The 23,335-nt window shown below is 34.4% G+C and overlaps 1 protein-coding gene across 4 annotated transcripts in view; it reads right to left on the reverse strand.

Annotated features, from left to right (window-relative positions):
* The window catches only part of Synd (protein kinase C and casein kinase substrate in neurons protein Synd), a 258,095-nt gene that overhangs the window by 37,483 nt on the left and 197,277 nt on the right, over window positions 1-23,335 (reverse strand). For all 4 annotated transcript variants that reach the window (XM_089644715.1, XM_089644717.1, XM_089644716.1 and 1 more), the window contains exon 4: window positions 11,827-12,015. In XM_089644715.1, coding sequence (XP_089500841.1) covers window positions 11,827-12,015 — 189 coding nt within the window. The remainder of the gene's footprint in view (window positions 1-11,826; window positions 12,016-23,335) is intronic.

The following is a 23,335-nucleotide window of genomic DNA, read 5'->3' on the forward strand; positions in this document are numbered from 1 at the left end:
TGGATACTTATACCTACCTACTTAATTACAAATCATATATTTTAAGTGAAATTTTTTATTTCTATTTATAAGAAGGAATTATAAAATTAGTCCAAAAAAAATTCACCACCTCAATGACAATTATTTTTTAAACTTTCTTCAGGCTCTGACAGATCATAGAATATATATTTCTGGCGGGATAAAACGGCAGTATCCAACTCGTCCAATATATTGAACTGGATATATAAACAAAATTACAGACAGACGAAAGGTGAAATGACCGAGTGAAAACAGTACTTAAAATTACATATTAACATCCTGATCAAAATATGTACAAAAAAACCTACGAAATTAATTAAGTTTCAAACTTTCGTCCTATTAAATTTAATGCCCATCAAATTGTCGATTAGCGCTAAAACATTATCGTTATGCTTGACAAAATTTGTTCAAAAGCTGAAACGCACCGAGAATCGGCATTTAACAGGGACCGTTTAAATGACAAAAATTTAAAATGTCGTCGATCTTCAATTTGATAACTAAATAACTAACCATCACGCCATTTCCCCTTGCTTCATTCATATCCATACATACTCTTCTAATATTCTGACTGTTGACATGCGTGACTCGAGTATCTGATTCACTTGATCGTGCCATGTCTTCCTCGGGCGTCCCCGACTTCTGCTAACATTTGCATCATATATCCTCCTTACACTCCTTTCTTCGCTTATTCTCTCTATATGCCCAAACCATCTAAGCGTCCCTTTCTTAATCTTACTCATTACGCTTACATCAGCCTTGCACTCTTTGCGGATCTCCACATTCCTCACACGATCATACATGGTTTACCACACATACGCCATTCAATTTGATGATCGTCATAAAATGTTTATATTAATGTGACAGGAGTGTGAAATTTTTCAACCTAAATGATACAAGTATTACACTATAAGGCGTGGGTTTAGTGACGACTGGCTGAAAAAATGGCTGTAAAGCAGTGGTAAAAATAATAAGTAATTTATAAAAATAGATATTACGCTGTCTTATATAATAACAGCCCCTGGTCAAGATGGAAACGCCAGGATATGAGTTAAACGATAGTTCTCGACATGCTGGTTCAAATAAAAGAACATGTCTAATAGAACGTTTTTGTTCGTTTCAGCTATAACATTACGGCGTAATATAGCATATGACGAGACAATAACCCAAAATAAAGTCAGAATGACGTAAGTGAAGAAGCCGTGCACAAAAATATGTGACGCACAGCCCTGTGTATTGGACTGACCTACGGTAGTATTTCCCCTATCAAATCTTTAAAATGATGTGGTAATCTTAACGACAGAAGTGATGAAGTCGTGTAAAAAAAATATTCGTCGCGCGGCCCGGCGAAATGGACGGACATAAGGTCGACTTTGCCCTAGCAAGCCTAGAAAATTTACCTTTCGATGGGATTTATTTTAAATATTTCTGATGAACGTATTATTAAAATGTGAGCGTCGAGCAAACCCCGTTATTAGAGTCTTATGTAGCCTTAACATTGTATTTAGTAAGCGGAGGGCATTTAGAATTATGTTACGATTTTCAGAAAAAACTTATGAAATTTAAATAAATCTCACAGCGCACTAGTTCTAGCTGCCCTTAGTGGCAATTCTACAAAGGCTCCACTGAGAGTATCTTAAACAAAATACAAATAATACATAACGTTTAAATATAACCTAACCTTTAAAAAATATGTTGGATGTTATTAAAACGGCTGCCAGCTGTTTCGCATTCCATAGACATTGTTCGACTGTTTAACAATTTGAAACTAAAATAGAACTCCACACAAAAACAAAAAACACAACATTTTAATCAATTCAAATTTAATTTTTGACGGAATTTGAATTCACAATAATTATGGCATCGGAGCCAGGGAGTCGCAGGGAGCTTTTTTCTCTGTCATATAATTATTTTTTATCATTAAAAAAATGTCGAGAAAATCCATCTCTCTCTTTGGGGGGTATAATTTTTTTTTTATTTTTTTATTTTTTTTTTATTTATTGAAACATATAAAACAAGGTTACAATTTTTTTAACAATATAAACACCAATATATCAATCACTCTCCTAATAAAGCAGCTGCTTGTGTTTAGGATGTATAATATACCCGAGTCTATAAATTAGTATAAATATATTATCTAATCGAGCACGGGCTGTAAATAATCTTCTCATTTCAAAGATATTACATGCGTATTATTTCATAGATAAAGCTTTGTAATACCTTCAGCATAATGAAGTTAACAGGTTATTTACAAGATTTAAAATCATGAACTCGACGTTTTCACAACACGTTTTAACAAAACAGGCGGAAGTATGCAAATCTTCTACAGAAAAGGGGACAGAGTAATAAATATGTAAATTTAATAGTTATTTATCAATAATCAAGCGTAGAATTCCACCTGAGAGATGAACGCGGATAATAATTATACGCGTATTTACTTTTTAAAGTCAATGAAAAATTGAAAACGAAATTAAAGTTAATTTTTATGTGAAAACGCACAAAAGCCCCAACTGCTCCCAAGAGTTTGAAGGCAATGAAACTATGACATCCCCAAATGAGATATGTTGTGAGTCTGAGGGTAGTGGGGAGGGGAAGGAGATGGTGAAGAGGAAGATGGTTATCTGGTCACCAAATATGGACAAAATCATTTAAAGCAACGTTTCAATTCTGAAGTGTGGTCTTAATCAGGGCGATACTGAGCGTATCTTCCACTACGAAACGTGTCGCAAATATGCTATATTAAATGAGTAATTTATGAAATAACACAAATTAAATAAATCTTGCGCACGCCAGGATTTGATCCCGCAACCTCCAGCTTGCTAGTCGAGAGCCTTACCCACCGACCACGGAGTCCGTCATAATTTTTTAATTTATTGTTTTAGGTTAGGTCTACCAAAAAAAAACTTCTTGTAATAGATCTGTCACATTCAACAGGAGTAAAACGGTTCAATTTCATGAAAATCATTTGATATAGTTCCGTTATTTAATATAAATTAAAAAAACGTTACTTTTGACTTTGAGCCGTCGTGAAGGAAATACCACCTGCCTACCAATTCTTTGATGTTTTGCTATCTAAAAAACCATAAAAAAGGCCTGTGGCGCACTTGTTGCTGGCCAACGGAAAAACGAGGTAAAATACTGGTTTATTAAAGGGAGAGGAATGCGAAACACGCATTAGCTAATTTCGCACGTCAAATTATTCATCGAAATACAGTGCCTACCTTACAAGTTAGTAATTTAAAAAAAACTGTGAATAATGATGAACAATCGATGTATCTTTAAATATCTAAATGTACCCATGTAAATTAAATATTCATCCGTATTATGTATACGGGAAAAATTGACAATTACGAATTTATTAAAGAATCTCTGCAATTTATTGGTAATTCCGGATAAAAAAGGGATTGCAGGCCTTCCGAAAGAATAATAGGTTTCTCGTTAAATTTTTAGTAAATTACGATATCGGAACACGTGTTTATGAAAATCCGCATATTTTTGCATTACAATGAAAATGAATTATCAAAACATTACATAAAACATTCTTAAATTGATGTTTTATTAATAAGGCCTGTTAATTTATCGTCAGGGCAAAAAACGATTTATGTCCGTGTATAATTAAATGTAACTATTATTATAATTAAGATAAATGTAGCATTAAAAACTAGACGGAAGTAGACAGAAATTTACATGTTATTAACCCTTCAGTACTTTCATCACTTTTATTCAGTTTGCAATGTTTTCTGTGTATTTCAATTGCGCTATATACACCTTATTTTATTTTACAAGCAATAATTATTAGCCTGAAACACTCATCCACATTGAAAAATCTCCTGATAAAAGATACGTGACGCCAACGGGACTTGAACCCGTGTCCTTTCGATTTCCGGTCGACAGCTCTGACCACTGAGCTATGGCGGCTTATCTCTTATCCGCGAAATAATTCAATATATACTAGTGTTTCATTCAACAATTACTGCTTGTTACATTGACAAACGCTGGAGAGGTTAAATATTAGGACATAATATTTGGTTGAACATGAAAACACAACTTTATGATTGCAAAAATTTTATTCGTACACACGTAAAAAAAACCCACATAAATTTAATTTATAGTGGAGTAACTCAGAAAATCTTTTGAATTACCGAATCAGAAAAATTCGCCAAAGGTAAGCTTAGTCAAAACATGTAACGTTGGTAGGACTACACCTCTGGTAACAGGTGTGTGTTTGTGTGAGGGTGTGTGGGTGTGTGGGTGTGTGTGTGTGTGTGTGTGTGTGTGTGTGTGTGTGTGTGTTTGTTGCATCACCGATTAGCTAATTCAATAGGTGTGTCTATACTGTCTATCTGACGGCCTCGAGCGATATGGTTGTCGATGTCATCGTGATATTAAAATTATATTTTCGCATAATGAGCTGTTATCGAGATAACGTAAAAAGAAAAGTGCTCAAATTGTAGGTGATTTGATCAGTCGGTGGCTGAGTTGACATTGCGTTTGGGTCCCACCCAGGCGTAGTGTGTTCAATTCCTCGACTGGCTAAGTCCTCCATCACAACACAAGCAACGTTTTCCGTTTACTGTGGTGGTAATAGGATTTTTTTAAATATTGTCGGGTTATTCGTTGCCCGGGAATGTTTGGCTTTCTTAAAAGAAAAATCCAATTATATGTAAATGATACACGGATCTTTTCGATTGACGACTACTCAACGAACTCAGTTTTTTTTAATGAAAGCATTACAATCTCCGTGGTAGAACGGTTATGTCTTTGTCACTGAACCCAGAGGAAACAGGTTTAAGGCTTGGGGAAGGGGTGTATAAAACGGGGAGGGGGGTGGAAGTGGGGAAAAAGGGGAGGAGGGAGGTTGGAAAACTTATTAGAACGTTTTTTGGGACCTCTACTTTCCAGACTTATTATTAATAGTACATTGTTTAAAGAGATGATGCAACTAATATTTTTGTCCAGGAATGTAATCTATCAGTCGTAACTTTTTTTCCCACAAAAAACTGAAACCGATACGGGAGGGGGTGGGGGGTTTGAACCTCTTACCACCCCCTTAATTTTTCTTAAGTGAAACCGCACAAGAGTCCCAACTGTTCCCAACCGTCTGGAGCCAGTGAGACTACGGCATCCCTAATTGGGGTATTCAGATCTAGGTACCAAACAAGGCTAAAGCCATTTCAAGCAACGTTTCAATTCTGAATGGTGGTCTTAGACCAGGGCCATACTGAGATTATCTTCAACTCTGGAACGTGCCGCAAGTATACTATATATTATATATATACAGGGTTTTCCAATAAGAGGTGTTATTTTGATATTCAATCGTAAAACATCAATGGTTTCGTTGCTTGTGTGGCACGTAGCGCATCTTGTTGAAAGTGAACGTTGTCCAGATCAATACCATCCAATTCCGGCCATAAAAAATCATTAACCATCTCTCGATAGCGCAATCCATTCACCGTGTATCGTTCCATTTTTATTAATGGCGTAGTTTCTACTTGTTAAATGTCAAAAAATGACAGCTTCAAAAGTAGCATCTACCGAAATAGCGGGCTATTCAAAATAACACCTCTTATTGGAAAACCCTGTATATTATTTTAAATACTAAGTAATATGTGAAATAACAAAAATAAATCAAATAAAATTTACTTGCCACGCCGTTTGCTAGTAATAATAACAATACAACCAACCCTGGATTTCTCAGAAAATCTCATTAATATATCTTTAATCCTCCCCATTGTATGACCTACAGCCGTGTACTTAACGAGGCCGCGGAAGTAAAATATCACTTGTGTATTTGGAACGAGAAAGTGGGATACTGTGGCAAATAAGAAATTTTTAATATGCCATCATTATGAATTTATGAGACAACGGTCGCGAGACGCGAGAAGTACTTTATCGATTCCCTTCACTGATAAAGTTTATGGCAGGGTGTTCATTATAAACTTTTATTTTATGATATTGCTTATTTAAAAGTTTGGAGTACCTATTCGATAATCATGTGATCGGTTGTTTTAAAAAACTTTTAAGGGAGGAAAGATTAGGTTCGAGTTGGTTAGATTGAATTAGGTCTGGTATGGGTTAGGTTAGGTTAGGCGTTTAGATACAAAATAGGGTAGAGCTGTTTAGGTTCGGTAGGGATAGGTTAATTAATTATATCCGTAATAGAATAGGGACATTAAAACTTGACTATTGTGCCATTTAAATATACTTTGATTAATATGAGTACTGCTCCCAACTGTCTGAAGCTAGTGAGACTATAGCATCCACAATTTAATTTGTGTTATAAGGTTGAAGGTAGTGGAGAGGGGGGGAGATGAGTGAGAGGAAGGCGTGGAAGTACCTGGCTATTCAGATCTGGTTTATTTTATTTATTTGTCGTTTATTATCCTAACCTGGCGTAATAGAGATTGTTAATTAAGTTACATAGTTTGTATGCTAATGTGAACAACAATTTCATTTTTTTCACTTTTTTTATTCATTTGATTTGGAGGATATTGGCAGATCATCTATTTTTAATTCTCTTACTGTTTTATTAATTCCTCGTTACCTACATTTCGTAAACTCTCATGTTTCATGTTATATTTTTTAACCTATGCATTGTTAAATCTTATATTTTACGTAATCTGTATATTCTTATATATTATGTATACTCTTTATTTAAAAAAAAGGCATTGTATGTAAAAGCCTTATAAGCGTTTAAATGAAATAAAATTTATTATTTTTATAAATACATATTTTTAAATTTACTTATTTAATGTGACATCTGCAGATAATGCTTCACATCTGATCTTTCGGAAAAGGCACTACAGTCACATTTACAAAATGAGATTTTAAAATGATTTCATTTTCGATATCCTAATTTTTTTATGAAATCTGACTGAATTATTAACGAGGTTTAAACTTCCGACCATAAAAAAATAAAACTGTTCTACAAAAAATATATCTTTTCGTAAATGGGGCATAGAGGGATTTAACAACGTATTTAAAGTACTTCTCATAAGGTATTTCATAGAATAAATTAAGAACGTCTAGAATTATTCGGCAAAAACACACAGCCCTGTAAACGGCACAAAAAACAACTCCAAAATAAAAACTGGCGATCGTTCGGTTTGTAAAAAGTTCTAGAGTAAACCTCGATATAAAAGCTTGCTTTCTTTCGCTAACAAATGTCGATAATCTTTTAACAAACTCCGACAAATAAATAGGAACGCGAAACTAAAAACAAAAACTGACCTTGTTTAAATATTTGTACCGTTTGGAAAAATGTGTCATATCTCCTTAAAATTATATTTAACTTACGGAGTCCGTGTACAGGTGTCCGGGAATACACACAACTGATGTTTATGTAGGACGACCCAAAACTACACACGATACCGGTATTATTTATTACTTACCAACCCAGAACCGGACCAATTATAGTCCTGCTGAACTAATTAATATCTGGTACGACAGTTAGTCGACACAATCATCAACTTCAATATCAAAGGGAGTGATTTTATTAAGCACCTAAGCGCACACATTCCTAATTTCTACCGATTTATAACATATTAGCTGTACCCCGCCCCGCGTTGCTGTGGCTCAGTCTGTCTGGGCAGATAGAGAAACAATAGCGCGTTTTGCTGTTACTTCCAACAGATGGCACTGTTTAAAAAAAACATATTTGTACCTGTCACAGGTGACATTTATACAATATAAAAACACTCGCGTATTCGAATGCAAAGTTGTGTCAAAATTTCAAAGCAATCGGTGAAGAAATTTCGGAGATTTAAGATTTAGAACAAACGAACATTTTTCTATAGATTTTTCTTGAACACTTTTTAAAGTTCCTAAAAAAAATATATGTCATTTTTGAAGACTATTTCTATACAATTGTAGAGCCGAAACGGTAATTAAATGAAATTCCCTCAAAGTATACTTAAAAATTATTAAAAATATATTTTGCTCTGTTGTAATAAAATATTTTCACAATTATCAACGTTTTTTAATATATGCGCGCTCCCTCTAACATTCGTATTTACGTATCTCCCTTTCAAACCATCTTCTTCTTCTTTTTTGAACACTTACTACTACTTATGGTCAACTATTTTGTCCTCAAATCCAAATTAAATTTAGTATGAAGAAGGCCGCGCAGCCGCCCCTCTTAATAAAAACGTTCGTATATGATTTTAAAAATAATAATCGGATTCAACCACATATTAATGATCAGCTAAAAAAATATTGAAACCTTTAAGAAAAAATAATAATTTAACATAAATTTTTGAATTTCAAATTTCGTAGTTTTTTTTATTAGGCAAAAAATGATAAAGCTAAAATTATTTCATTTCAATAACTGTCGTCTTACGTAAAACATAACGCATGCACAAATGGTCCACTACACTGAATAAACCAGGAAAACTTATTTTTTTTCGATTTAAAGGGCTAATAATTAAGGGTTAAAAGTTTTTTCGAAAGCAATAGAACCTCTAAATGCAGAAAGTTAAAGAAAAGAAAGTTGAAAAAGATTATCGTGTAAAAAATTTTATGGAACGTAAATATTGTAAGTTCATCGGGTAGGATTTACCTAGTTGATTACATATATGATGTTTAATGTACATTAACAAAATAAATACTTTTTTCTTCATATGAAGCGGTTACTTTGTGATGTGACATTATAATTTAAAATTAAACAGTAACTTTGTAAACATCACTTATGGGTAAATACTTAATGCCGACCGGGTTTCGCTACAACCGTAGCCTCATCAGGGCAGTATAATACTAAAAATCTAAATATTAAATTAACATGTGTAGATATCACGGTAGGTGGACAGTCTGAGCTACAGTGGAAGAGGTAGGGATAAGTGGGAGATTGGGAGGCGAGTGTTCTTTGTCAATAGGGAACAATCTGAGTATAGGGCTTTTATTTAGGTTTATTTGGTTGTTGATGACTTCAGACTCGCTCAGATATCAAACCAGCGTTTTACACTAACAATATAGTATAGGTAAATTTTTGATGAACGTTAAAGACAAAGAACATCGGTTAAATCACTCAGGTATTTACTCACTGCAATGTAGTGACTGTCCCGCGTTTTACATAGGCAAAACAGCGCGTAATATCAAAACGCGAGTCAAAGAACACCTAAGATGCTTAAACAGTAATGGATTCTCCGAATTTGCAAATCACCTCATAGCAACCAACCATACGTTCGACAAAAATACTGGCGTCAGCCTATTACATAAAAACGGAATAGGTCTTAGGTTGGATAACTTAGAAGCGTTAGAGTTAAGGAAAGCCATAAACGTCAATAGCAAAGTCATCAACAACCAAATAAACCTAAATAAAAGCCCTATACTCAGATTGTTCCCTATTGACAAAGAACACTCGCCTCCCAATCTCCCACTTATCCCTACCTCTTCCACTGTAGCTCAGACTGTCCACCTACCGTGATATCTACACATGTTAATTTAATATTTAGATTTTTAGTATTATACTGCCCTGATGAGGCTACGGTTGTAGCGAAACCCGGTCGGCATTAAGTATTTACCCATAAGTGATGTTTACAAAGTTACTGTTTAATTTTAAATTAAAATAAATACTGTTTCAGGTGTCATATTACATTCATACAAACATAAGCTATCGCTGACAGAACCACGAATGACGACCAAAATAAGCTTTTAATATCCTCTTGATACATATTGATTAAAACTGTCAGTGGAATACGACCTAAATTAAAAGGCATTAAATACATACGTCAATTCAGTCCAAGTGATTGCCGTCTGATCGATGGGAAAATTACATGTTGACATTTTGCATAGATAAAATAAATTCTTAGAAAAACCACAAAAAACTCTAATAATAAATTACTTTTTTCAACCAGACTTGTTATTTATGTTCATTCGTATGTTCGCAAATTTGCTCCGGTCCGAAGATCTCAATGAGTCCTTCGGCCCCTCATTTCGCTGGCATACATGGCGTGTTATTGACAACTATCAACCCTCTAAACACAAAACGTTGTTATTTTTCAAATGACATTCACTTTTCAAACAAAACACACACACACAGCTTGCTTACGGAGCTCTTAGATATCGTGTTCTGGCTTTTTGTACCGCCGTCTCCGGACTGCAGCTATAATTTGACCATATTTTCATATACAGAACGTTAAGGGCTTACATTGAAAATGTGTCAATACAATATAACACAGAATGTAAACAATCTAAGTAATGGCTTATATGTAAATAAAAAGTGTATCTATGATATAAAAGCTTTGTCTAGCGCATCGTTCTCAACCTTTTCAGTGTCGCGACCCCTTAGAGGCCAAAAATAAAGTAACAAAAATTTACGAACCCTTCACTACATATTTAACATTTATCAAAGTTTTACATTACTAACGTGAAAAAAATTGTACAATGTACAAGACTCCCAACCAACTAATTGAAATATCGGTTGACAAAATTTTACAACCTTGTATCCGATCGCGACGCCCAGGTTGAGAAACGATGGTCTAGCCTATATTTTTTTTATTTATTTTATTTATTTATATATAATTTGTACATTTATTTATAACAATTACAGGTAATAAAGCCTAAGACGTTATAATTGTACCATTTATGCAGTGTATATGCAATGCCAAAAATCTCGCAAATGCGCTATAGGACACAAAAAAAAAATCTAATTTTTTATCTACCGCATTCAAAAAGTACGTAGCTCTCCCTACAGGTGAGTTCATTAATAAATTAGTGCGGCTTGCTCTACTATATAGAAGATTGTGATGACGTCCTCGAGAGTGAGACTCTGGTACAAAAAAATTTAATTGGGCCAGTATCTCATTATTAGATAAGTGACCGTTTATTAGTTGGAAAAAATATTTAAGCAAAGCAATACCTCTACGTGTCTCTAGGGAGTGGTAATTGGTCATGCCTAATATATAAATCGATGGGTAAAGCCAAGGGTAACGTCCATAGAGCCGCGAGAATAAAAACCTTAAAAATAGAATAAAAACCTTAAAACGCCATCTTTATACGATAACTGACGTATAAAGATGGCGATAATAAATGACAATTTTGATGCGTTTTGCATAGAAAAAAAGTCAATAGCTTTTTGATACTGCTTTTGATGTGAGGAGGGCATAATTATATTATCATTTTAATACCTGAAATCTTTGAAGAAAAATCATTACGAAAACAAAATAACACTTAAAAACTAAACATGGTCTGAATAATTAGATGTGTCGCTTCACTCTGTCGTTCTCTGCACACTGGACCTTACCCTACCCTAGAATAAATGACTTGAAAATGATAATCTATTATCCAAGAAACGAAAAGTTAAACACTCGAACGATGGATGTTCAGTTTTAGATCTGGCCATTCGATTTAAATAATATCATTCCGCAAAATATTAACATTGAAACATATGAACTGCCTAGTGCGGTTTATAGCCAATGAATCTACCCACTTTTCACCATTTATCGCACATTTTTAGGTTCTATTTAAAATTGGCACATTATGGAAAGCGATCGCTCAAGACGTTTTACAAACTTATCATAATATGCCAAAAATCGTTCGAGTGATTTAAGAACACAAAATAACACTTAAAAACTAAACATTAAAGAATAATTATAGATACTCGATGCTGGGCTTCTCTGCACATTGGACACTACTGCTTTGGAACAGCTATCTTAAAAATTAAACTTAAAATGACGGTAGACGAGAACGTACCAAATTCGGTCGCCGGTCTTCCGGAACCACTTAGAGTTGGGCTTAGAAGACCTAGATCCCTCATTGCAAGATATGTATTAGATTATCATTCTTAAAATGGAGAAACAGAGGACAGAATCCTACCTGATCGGGGCTTAGCGAGGTGTCGCCAGCTGCGTTTCTCTCCTGGTTGGCGGCTGAACGTTGCTGCTTGCAGGCGGTGTGGTATTCCGTGCGCGCTCGCTCCACGCGGGTCAGCAGTTTGCACCAGGGCTTTTGAGCTTTTTTGAAGGCGTCTTCCATTTCTTTTCTTTCTTTTATTTGGATCATCGACTGCAAAAAAGAAAAATAAAGAGGATAAGATATTTAAAAAAACACGGTACAAGGAGCAACACACTGCATTGGACAAGGATATGTGCAGGATCAAACGAGGGTGGGCGAATGCGCCTGAATGACCAATGGCGAGATTTTATTTTATTAGGAAAACCAACAGTTACAATACTTTATGGTAAAATATGTAAACGAGATGCTACACAGGTTGTGTGAGGGTAAAGTGCACAAACTTCGTAAGATGATTCTACATGTTAGTACAAGTAAAAAAAATATTAAAACTTTTTTAGAAATTCCAACGTTTTAAGGTAGTCTTTAGGTAAAAAAGGTTGAATTGTTGGGTTTGGATGAGGTAAAAAATAATCTTCTATGGAAAAATATTTTTGTGTGGGAAAATAAACACTGGAATTTCTAAAAAGGTTATTTATCATTTTTACTTATAACATCATGTAGAATCACCTCCCGAAGTAGCTCACTTTACTCCCGGACATCTGTATAAAATATTATAAAAGAGTTACAATAGCCCATGGGGATGGGATGGAGGAAGGGAGGGGGAAGGAACGGATCGAGTATTTATTCATTTTAGGTTTGGAGATGTGAGGTGCTGAATTAAATAAGTTGAAATCACTGTATTAAGTGTTAAAAATGCATGAAGCGCTGTGAATGAATGTTTTTTCCCGCGAATATTGAGGAATGTTTAATGAGCGGTTTAGTCCAATTTGTCTTATGGGATCTTAATTGAATTTGTTCAAGTAATTCAGGGCAATCTATCACAGATTTGATAGAAATACATTTTAACTGAAAAAAATGTAGAGTAGACCAAAATGCCATCTACATGTTTTACTCCAAACAAGCTAAGGAATTGCTGTGGAAAGTCTGTGGGGTACATGGAGAAAAATGAGGATTGCCAATTTATTAAGAATTATTTCAAATTATTAGTAATCCGGTTGATATCGGGATTGCATCCGTTTCCGGATATATTCCTAATATTTCGGAATACGTGTTCATACACCTGCATTTGATTTGATAATATATAATGACGAAATGGGAAAATATTTGATGTTTATGAACACGTGTTCCGACATCGTGATAATACATTCGTATTTGACTAAACGTTTATCAGGAAATCTATCAATTCATTCGACCATCGCGTTTTTAACCGGATTACGAATAATTTGAAAAGATTCTTAATATATTAGCAATACTCATTTTTCTCCGTGTACGTGCTGATACCCCGTATAAGGAATTCATGGTCAAATTGGGCAGTTACCTCACGAAAAACCTAAGAAAGGGTTTTGACTGGGACAGCATAATAGCAAAACCTTTGTATTAATGATAAAAAAAAGCTCCAGGACAAAATTGACACTTCCTGTTTAATAATGACGAGTCATAACACGGTTACGGGTGGACGGATAACAAAACGTATTTTAGTAACCGTTGTCACACCCATGTTTAAAAAATGTTAACTTTTTCCCGACTCCCGAACACCTAAAATTCTCTGCCATTTATGCATCGTATAAAAATTATCATTTCAACTGTATGGGTGGTGACTTATTTAAATCAACTACTAAGTATCTACTGTAAATTCAAAATCCCAGCTCCGTACATATCCCACAACAATTGGGCACTGTCTAATTACGAAGACGATTTAAATAATCTATCGAAGACAGGGGCGGCCCTGAACCGAGTTTGTCTCGCAACTAATCAAATAAAACTCTGGGGCAAACACTTTGAACTCTATTGTGATAGATTCAATGAGCTCTGATGGCTTCTTCAGCAGGCGGTTGTAATTATACTGGATCTCGCCCTTAACGTCCCCGTAGTGAGCGTACAAAGATGGCTTGAAAGGGAGATATGTAAATACGAATGTGAGAGGGAGCGCGATAATATAAAAAAACGATAATAATTAAGCGGAAATTGTGAAAATATTTCATAAAAAAAGATTAGTTTGAATGGAGAAAAAAATCTCTCAAAAAATACTTTATTTGCATCTAAAGATACACTGAATTTTTAAGGCCTAAAACATATTAAATAACAGAACAAAACGTATTTTAAATAATTTTCGGAGCTTACTTTGCTATTTTTTTCTATCGTGAGAATTTTATATAATTAACGTTTCGGCATAACAAATGTTCAATGTATATTAAAAAAATAACTTTCTTTTTTTGGAACTTAAAAACTTTAGATTTAACGAGAAACTTATAAATCGGTATAAATTGGGTATGCGGGGCTTAAGGTTGTACTAGTATTTACTATAGCGTCAATCCTTGCATTATCGACAGCTATGTGCCATCGATGGGTAACCTCTTAAACTACTATCGAGTGCCGCCTATGTGTAACCTCTTAAACTACTCTCTATTGCCATGTGTGAGTAACCTTTCAAACTACTCTCTAGGATATATCAGGTATTATCAGCGCTTTGGCTCCTTGGCGCCTTGGCAAGTCGACGCCCTGAGTGGACAGTTTTAATTATCCCTGCATAGGGTTGACGTTGCAATTAAAATACACTTATATAGCCGTTGGAATCCTCTTAGTAGCGATAGTCAATTACAATATTTCACACGACCAATTTGCACGAAACAAGACACAAAAATAACAGCGAGAGACATCATTGCTGGGCGTTTTTATACAGACCTGTTAATGTTGGGGAAAACTACAGAATCAACTCATTACTGGACGGAGTTGGGAACATTTCCATGGAGGCCGCCCGCGATGTCCAAAATCGAAAGTTAATTAAATAAAATAAAATCAATGTTTGATAATAATTTGGGTTATATGTTGATAGCAGCGATATGTTGATGATGCAAACACTACACTCACAGATTTCAGAAAACATTTTTTTTTTTTTAAAGACAAACATTCCCGGGTTACGAATAACCTGACAATATTTGAAAATCTCCTACTACCACCATAGTAAGCTGAAAATGTTGCTTGTGCTGTGATGGAGGACATAGCCAGCCGAGGAATTGAACACGCTACGCCTGGGTGGGACCCAAACGCGATGTCAACTCGGCCACCGACCGAGAATGAAAAAAAGGTAATTTCTTTCAATAATACTAATTTCGGTTGGGCGTCTGTGTCTGTAACTCCGGTTAAATGAAGTTGCCATCGTTTTCAAAACTGGAAGGGTTTGTTTGGAGAATTCAGACAAGCGATATAGTACCTACCTATAACACAATATTTTAACAGAAAATTATTTCAATTATTCAAATTGGAACTTATTATTATAAGCAATAATAAGTCGCTTGAAATATTCATACAAATTGAAAATATCTCTCGAGTAAAAATAAATGCCGCCGACAGGAATTGAACCCGTGCCTTCTGACGCCAAATAATTCAATTTTTTGTAGTACTTTTACAATTACTGTTTATTATATTTTTTCACCTGTAAACAACCAACTTCATTTTGTAGTAGACTAATTATTGCTTATAATAATGTGTTATCCTTTGTGCTATGCATAAAAAACCTTGTCTTATAAACATTAGTTTATCATTAAAAAAATAACAAATTGGAACTAATTTGTAAAGAATTCACTCTATCCCGTGATTTTTCACGAGTCTGCGCAAGTAAATAATTAAAAAAAGTTCACACTGTAAAACTTTTAAAATGTTTAAATTCGATGATCTTACACACAAGTTGTCCCTTCCTCGCGATAAATAAGACAAACGACTGTTTCTCAGTGACGTTTCGCAAAAACATCAATTTCGCAAATGTATACACACAACTCCCAAATAAAAACAATAATACGTTTGTGTTATTTGGATAAAATTTAATACGGGCGAGTTCTGAAAAATTATTTTATTGCAAACTATACATAAATAAGAGGAAGCTACAAGCCAAAAATGTGTATATTCTTGGTATACCTTATATCGTAGGTAACAGTATTAAAATCGTTTGACAAACAGAGACTAGAAACGTTCGATTTCAAGCAAAAACCTGGTTTTTATTTATTTTGTAAATAATTTTATAAGAAACCAAAAAATTATTCGAGTGACACTATCACAGATAATCTTAGCTATAATACTGTATTTTTTATAGTTGTTTATTTTACGCGTTCATACATTTCTATTGAGAAAATATTTTTTTTTAATAGTTTGCATTTATATTTTTTATTGAGTAATTTATTTTTTTATTTGTATTCTACGCGAAGCGATAGGAAAACCTTCAATTTATCTAAAGCATATTTTTGGTATTCATAATGTACACCAATTCGTTATGAAGATTAATCAAAATAGTGATTTGACATTTAGCTTCGCCTTAAGGGCCTTCCTTACTAGCGATCTCAATCGTTGTATGAAGAATCATGAATCGTCAGATTCAAACGACAATCTAAGTTATTAATCGTCTAAATATCGATAATGTAGCCACGCTAGGCTATCATAAATACATTTTTCTGTCGAGATATGTGTTTTTACTAACAATTTATTTTCGTTAAATACTATATAATGAACATCAAAGAATTCTCCTACTCATTCGGCTCTATGAGGTGGCCGTGAATGCACGCTTTCTACGGTCCGTCGTGTCAATATTTTTTCAAAGTTCGAAATTCCGCGTAATTATTACACTTCCATGAGACGTTTCAACAATATTCCACTCTATGCGTTGCGCGTAGGGACTATAATAGTGTGTCGCCTTTTTTTATGTTTCATCTGTGCGTTTCCGTCGAAGCTGTGTAGTGTCAAATAGTATTATTAAGAATCAATTTATTGTTAACATTTTTTTGGGTTTCTAGGTAATAAACAATTTAATATTATTAAGAATTAATATATTGTTAGCATTTTTTCGGGTTTCTAGGTAATAAACAATTTCATATTATTAAGAATTAATTTATTGTTAACTTTTTTTCGGGTTTCTAATAAATATAGAAATAAACAATTTGATGTTTTTAAAATATAAAAGTATATAAAATATTCCAGCACTTACAATAAAATAAAAGAAGCACATCGTATAAAAATGTTTCAGTCGAAAAGATCGAATGCCGAAATCACTTACTTCGAAATTATTGCAAAAAACTTAAATCACTGTTAGAAGTATCCCTTAGCATTGAGGAAGATTGTGTCAAGCCGTATTTTACGCCTGAGAACGGCTGTACGTTGTGCAATAACGTACCGGAAGACTTTGAATTAGGAAAAATAAAACAGTTTTATTTGGATATATTGAATGGTCCAATACATGTATTTGGAGACCACTCACTATGCAAGGAACGGGCATACTTTTGCAAACGGGATACTGTCGACACTAATTACGTACCCAAAATGACTTCGAGCTTGATAATGTCAAGAAACGCTTTTACAATTTTTGCATGCTACCCGAATTAATTGATCTTCGACACAATCGCTGCATGCCTATTAGAAATCCTGAGTGTTTAGAAAAGTGCATAATAGCGAAAAGAAACAAAGTAAAATTGGTTTCAGCTAAAACCAAAACATGTAAAAAGGAATTGTTTCGAAGAAATCAATAACATTTTATTTCATTGAAGTGTCTTCAGAAGAAATTTCATTTATATTCCTAATGTATGTAGTCCACATTTTTAGAAATAGGGAAAAGGAGGGTTGGAAAGGTCCTGGCTATTCAGATCTAGTCACTAAACAACTAAAGAAACAAACTTCCTTAAAAAATTGAAAATTAATAGTATTATTACTTCAATAGAAGAGAGTCCAAATATAATTACTAATCATATAAATTACTTCTTCAGTGACATTGGTCCAAGCTTCGCTAGTAATTTGTGCAGTGCTAATAAAACTATTGAGATGTGTCTGGTGAATGATTTTAAATCTGAACTTCACGTTACAGGGGACAATTTTTATTTTAAACCAACTAGCATTTCTGAAGTCACAAATGTGATAAATGATTTAAAAATGTCTTTCTCGTGCGGTATTGATTCTTTAAGTGTTATGGTGTATAAAATGCATGTATCCGAATTAGCTTGTCTCATATCTCACCTTGTAAATACAGGAGTTTTCCAATAAGAGGTGTAATTTTGATATTTAATCGTAAAATATCAATGGTTTCGTTGCTTGTGTGGCACGTAGCGCCGTCTTGTTGAAAGTAAACGTTGTCCAGATGAATACCATCCGATTCCGGCCATAAAACATCATTGATTTTTTTTCGGTAGCGCAGTCCATTCACTGTTGTCCATTCTGTTGCTCCAGCCTCATTTTCAAAAAAGTAAGGTTCAATGACTCCGCCGGACCATAAACCGCACCAAACAGTCACACGTTGAGTGTGAAGAGGCTTTTTAACAATAACTCTTGGGTTTTTCGAGCCTCAGATGCGACGATTTTGCGTGTTGACGAAGCCACCGAGGTGAAAATGGGCCTCATCACTCAAAATGATTTGCATTTGATTCACTCAAGTGAATTTTGATAAGTTCAATGCGTTGTTGAAGCGTGTATCGTTCCATTTTATTAATGGCGTTGTTTCTACTTGTCAAATGTCAAAAAATGACAGCTTCAAAAGTAACATCTACCGAAATAGCGGGCTATTCAAAATAACACCTCTTATTGGAAAACACTGTATTAGCTTCGAGTTCGAGAGTGGGATGTTCCCTTCTCATTGTAAGAAAGCTAAAGTAATTCCCCTTTTTAAATATGGAGATCGTCTAGATGTTAATAATTACAGACCTACATTCTTACTCAATACTCTTTCAAAAGTAATAGAGAGATTAGCTATGTCGAGATTGGTATCATTCATAGAAACATATAATATACTCTCTAGCAATCAGTTTGGTTTCAGAGAGAATACAGGAACAAGTGATGTAGTGTTGAGGGTATTGTCCAAAGTCAAAGTCAAACATGAATACAATGTCCTGAAGGAGCTTGCAGAACTAGAAAGCATTACCATAAAAAAGTGTGGTCTTTTCATACATGAAGAGTATCCGTATATGGGTGCGACACCAGATGGAATTTCTTCTGAATACACCGTGATTGAAATTAAATGTCCTTTCGCAGCACGCAGCATGCTCATATAAGAAGCAGTAAAATCCAAAAAAATTATGTTAGCGAAAATGGAGAAATTCTGGTAAATACATCTCACGATTGGTTTTACCAGGTTCAGGGCCAATTACATGTAAGAAAAAAAGCTATTTGTATGTTTGTTGTATGGACTGAACTCGGATAAAAATCGAAAAAATTTTACGGGATGACGAATTTCGGCAGACTAATATGGTTGAACAGCTGAATTGCTTTTACAATTTTTGCATGCTACCCGAATTAATTGATCCTGGACATAATCGCTGCATGCCTATTATAAATCCTGAGTAATTCAAAGTGCATAATACCGAAAAGAAGTAAAGTAAAATTGGTTTCAGCTAAAACCAAAACATGTAAGAATTTTTAAGAAGATCAATAACATTTTCATTGAAGTGTCCTCAAAAGAAATTTCATTTATATTCCTTATGTATGTGGTCTACATTTTTAGAGATAGGGAAGATGGGGGTTTGGAAAGTTCCAGGCTATTCAGATCTAGTCACTAAACATATCTACGCCGTTCTCAAGCAACTTTCAATCCTGAATTATGGTCTCTCACCAGGGTGATACTGAACGTATCTTCCACTTTTGAACGAGGTACAGATACATTATATGTAACTAAATAAAATTTATTTTAATTCTATAATATGACATACTTATATAAATTAAATTAAATTTGTTTTGTCCTCGCCGGCTTTTGAACCCGTGACCTCAAATTAAACTATACAATTTAGTATTAACAGTGCCCCGCCGTACTGCGAAACCAGGCTGGAACAAAGGGAAGCCTTTTGTAACTCTTTATAATTGTATTTATCAAAAAAAAAATCCAAATAAAAAGTTATATTAAATGTTGTTACTGAGAACCTCCTCCATGAATCAAGCTATTGTAATATTGCATTACATTCTAAAATATATTTTAACATTATTTTCATAATCACAATATCTTTAACTAATAATAATTTGTTTTGCTCTGTGCGTGTCTTGTATTGAATGGAACGCACCGGCCAGCTGCCAGGTGCAGCGAGTTAGATATTCGAATTCGCGCTAGAAACATTTAGTAGCGAGGGCCGTTAACTGTGAAAGAAAATCATTCTTTCCGAGTGCCGAATTCGAATAATTATGTGTTGCGGCGTCCGTTTTGTACTTGTCTTTGATGTAATTAGAGCGGCTAGACATTCTAAAAAATGTCTAAAATGTAGATAACGACCGCAACATTAACTGTCAGTTGAATAGCGTCAATTGCAATGAAGACCGCATTACCAAACCAAAATATGATTAGTTTGTTTTATCTGATGTTTTCACGTAATTTATGATGACTGGTTCATAAATACTCCTAAGTGCATCTACCTACGTCATTTTTACATATCGTATAGTTTGAATTTGAATAGCATAAGCCAACAACTACTAAAATCTGTAATGGAAATCTTAAGATTTATAGTGCAAACTCTTTTGACTAAGCATAATTGTTTACAATAGTCGGTACCCACTCGCTGTGGGTTTTAAACTAGATTCGTCCGACTGTTATCGACAACAACAAAAAAACCGTTTGAAGCTAATGCCGGGATCACACGAGGACAATACAGAAGGTTATACAATATTGTTTTGTGTCAATAAAATAATGCTACCGTAGTTCAAACGCGGAACGCTGCGAAAATGTATACACGACGACGCGCGTTAAGAGGAAGCTACAAGCAAAAAACGTGTATATTCTTGGTATACCTTATATTGTAGGTAATAGGCATTAAAATCGCTTGACAAACGGAGTCTAGAAACGTTCGATTTCAAACATAAAACTGGATTTTATTTATTTTGTAAATAATTTTATAAGAAAGCAAAAAAGTTAATCAACTGACACTGTCACAGATAATCTTAGCTATAATACTGTATTTTTTTAAAGTTGTTTACTTTACGCGTTCATACATTTCTGAAAAAATGGTTTTTTTTTAAGTTTAAATTTATATTTTTTATTGTGTAATTTATTTTTTATTTGTATTCTACTCAAGCAAAACGATAGGAAAACCTTCAATTTATCTAAAGCATATTTTTTGATAATGTACACCAATTGGTTATAAAGATTAATCAAAATAGTGATTTAGCATTAAGCTTCGCCTTAAGAACCAGTTTGCGAAAATTAACTACATTAGTTCTTGGTATACCAATTCATGGTGTTATTTACGCGACATTTTAAAGCCGAAATACGAGATCCGAGCGCCGAAAGTCGAGATACGTACAAGTGGAGCGACTGGCTATTGTCCTACTGTCTTGTCCAAACGCGCTTACATGCGGACAACGCGGCCGGGCGCGGTAAGAAGGGTTAGACACTATCCTGCGGAAATACGAGTAGCTTTCCCATATATCTCTGGGACAATGTCTTGGTTCATTGTCATGTTCTCCAAACTACTGTTCACACTATAAATATGAGTCATGAACAGGACAGTATTGTACTGTCCTCGTGTGATCCCTGCGTAAAGAGGAAAGTTAGGTTGTCACTAAATATAGCACAAGCCATTTAATGCAGCGTTCCAATTTATAGCGACGAGTATATTCACTCGAACGAGGTGCCAATACCACCTATTTATGTGAAAAAAATACTTTTAAATGCGTCTATTTGAATTTCACTTTTGTTTTCTTGAAGAGACGTATGAATGAAGTGGAATCTTGGAAGTGGAAATTAACCCACATCCCGACATCCGATCGAGCTAAAGCTCAGCAGATAGACTCGTTGTCGATGACAATGCATTCTATCAATTTGGGTGGCAATCATGCAGACACATACAAATTTCTTTGAAATTGGGTGACATTACAGTAGTCAATATACGAAATAGATGTTGGTATTACCCAATTGAGTAGCGCGGTCACTCCAGTCTCTGGGGAGAAAGGTTCAATCCTCAGTCAAACCAATTTAAAAGCAAAGTTATATGTGTTATAGTAATTTGCTATAGTATCGTAGTAGTAGTTATAGTAGTTTGTTTTTTATTGGTTAATTTTTCATTTTTCGTTCGTTCAGAGTCAATAGGATCACAAACACTGCGACGAAGGTCCGTCAAAAATGACAAAATTATGATTACAACGCCAATCGATCCATTTCCCGACGAAATAACACACAAACCGCTTATTTGGACACGCAGAGTTGATGAATGGATAGAGGAGTGATAAGCGAGTGAATGGAGTAAAGCGTCGGAGATACCCAGCTAGACATTGCACAATCGAGGAAATCAATTGATTGAGAAAAATGGAAGACAAGCTGTCATTTGGATGCTTTGCACAACAACTTTTTGGGTTATTTTCTAGTAAAATTCTTGTAATATCTCTGTTTTATAATAAAATTCTTGTAATATCTCAGTTTTATAATAAAATTCTTGTAATATCTATGTTTTATAATAAAAAATATAGTTAATTTTAGTTGGAGCAACTTTTCTTTGAATAACTTTTGAAGGATATACCCATCAATTTAATATATCATTGAAGAAGAAGATAATACTAATAAATCCAAACAAAACATGAAACAGAACAAGACACATAAAAATAAAAACATAAAGGTCTCAAACTCAGGGGAATCGAACCCAGGATAATGTCTTACCGGGACAACGTCTTTAACCACTCCAAAATTGGGAACTAACGTACGTCTTTTTTGTCAATCAACAATATCATATTGCAAACTAATTTTTCCCATATTTTTGTCAGCAATCTTATTGAATGATAACAAAGTTCTAAAGAATGATGTGTAACCCTGATAGTGTCTCAGATAAACGTATCCGTTTTTTATTTATATGTGACACCTATCGACTTTTTCTAAAAGTTTAAATTTTATTGGAAAAACTTTTGAAGGTTTTCTGGGACTTTTTCTGTTTCATGTTTGGTTTAGTATTATCTTCTTCTTCAATAAAATATAGTTAGTTACTGATGTACAGTATTCCCAGAGAAATTTCCACCTACAACCCAATTTATATTTTGATTTTAGTGCGGAAGCGACACGCTATGGGCGGTTCTGCTGGTTCGGCACGATTCAGCCAGGAATTTGATAAATCGCCTGCGTGTAAAAAGCAGATTTACACAGCGCTATTATCGGTCGTTTCTCCGGAATAGAAATGCGGCCACTTGACAGGCTGAGCCTCGGATTGTGGCACATTAAAGGTTTAGCAACAGCGATGAAAATTCTCGGAATTATACAATCAATTAACTGCACCTCTGCGGAGGAATGCTGCCAAATAAATAAACTAAGTATCTATAACTTATATAACCATCAAGCAATTTCAACGGAGGAGTAGGCTGATATGATGAAATGCCATAGAATTCTTGTCTTGACACCCACTCCTTGCTTTTGTAATTTTGGTAAAATAATGTACTTTTATAA

This window comes from Hesperophylax consimilis, chromosome 21 (genome assembly GCF_061612785.1).
Source record: "Hesperophylax consimilis isolate HC1 chromosome 21, BYU_Hcon_1.0, whole genome shotgun sequence".
In the NCBI taxonomy this organism is placed as follows: domain Eukaryota; kingdom Metazoa; phylum Arthropoda; class Insecta; order Trichoptera; family Limnephilidae; genus Hesperophylax; species Hesperophylax consimilis.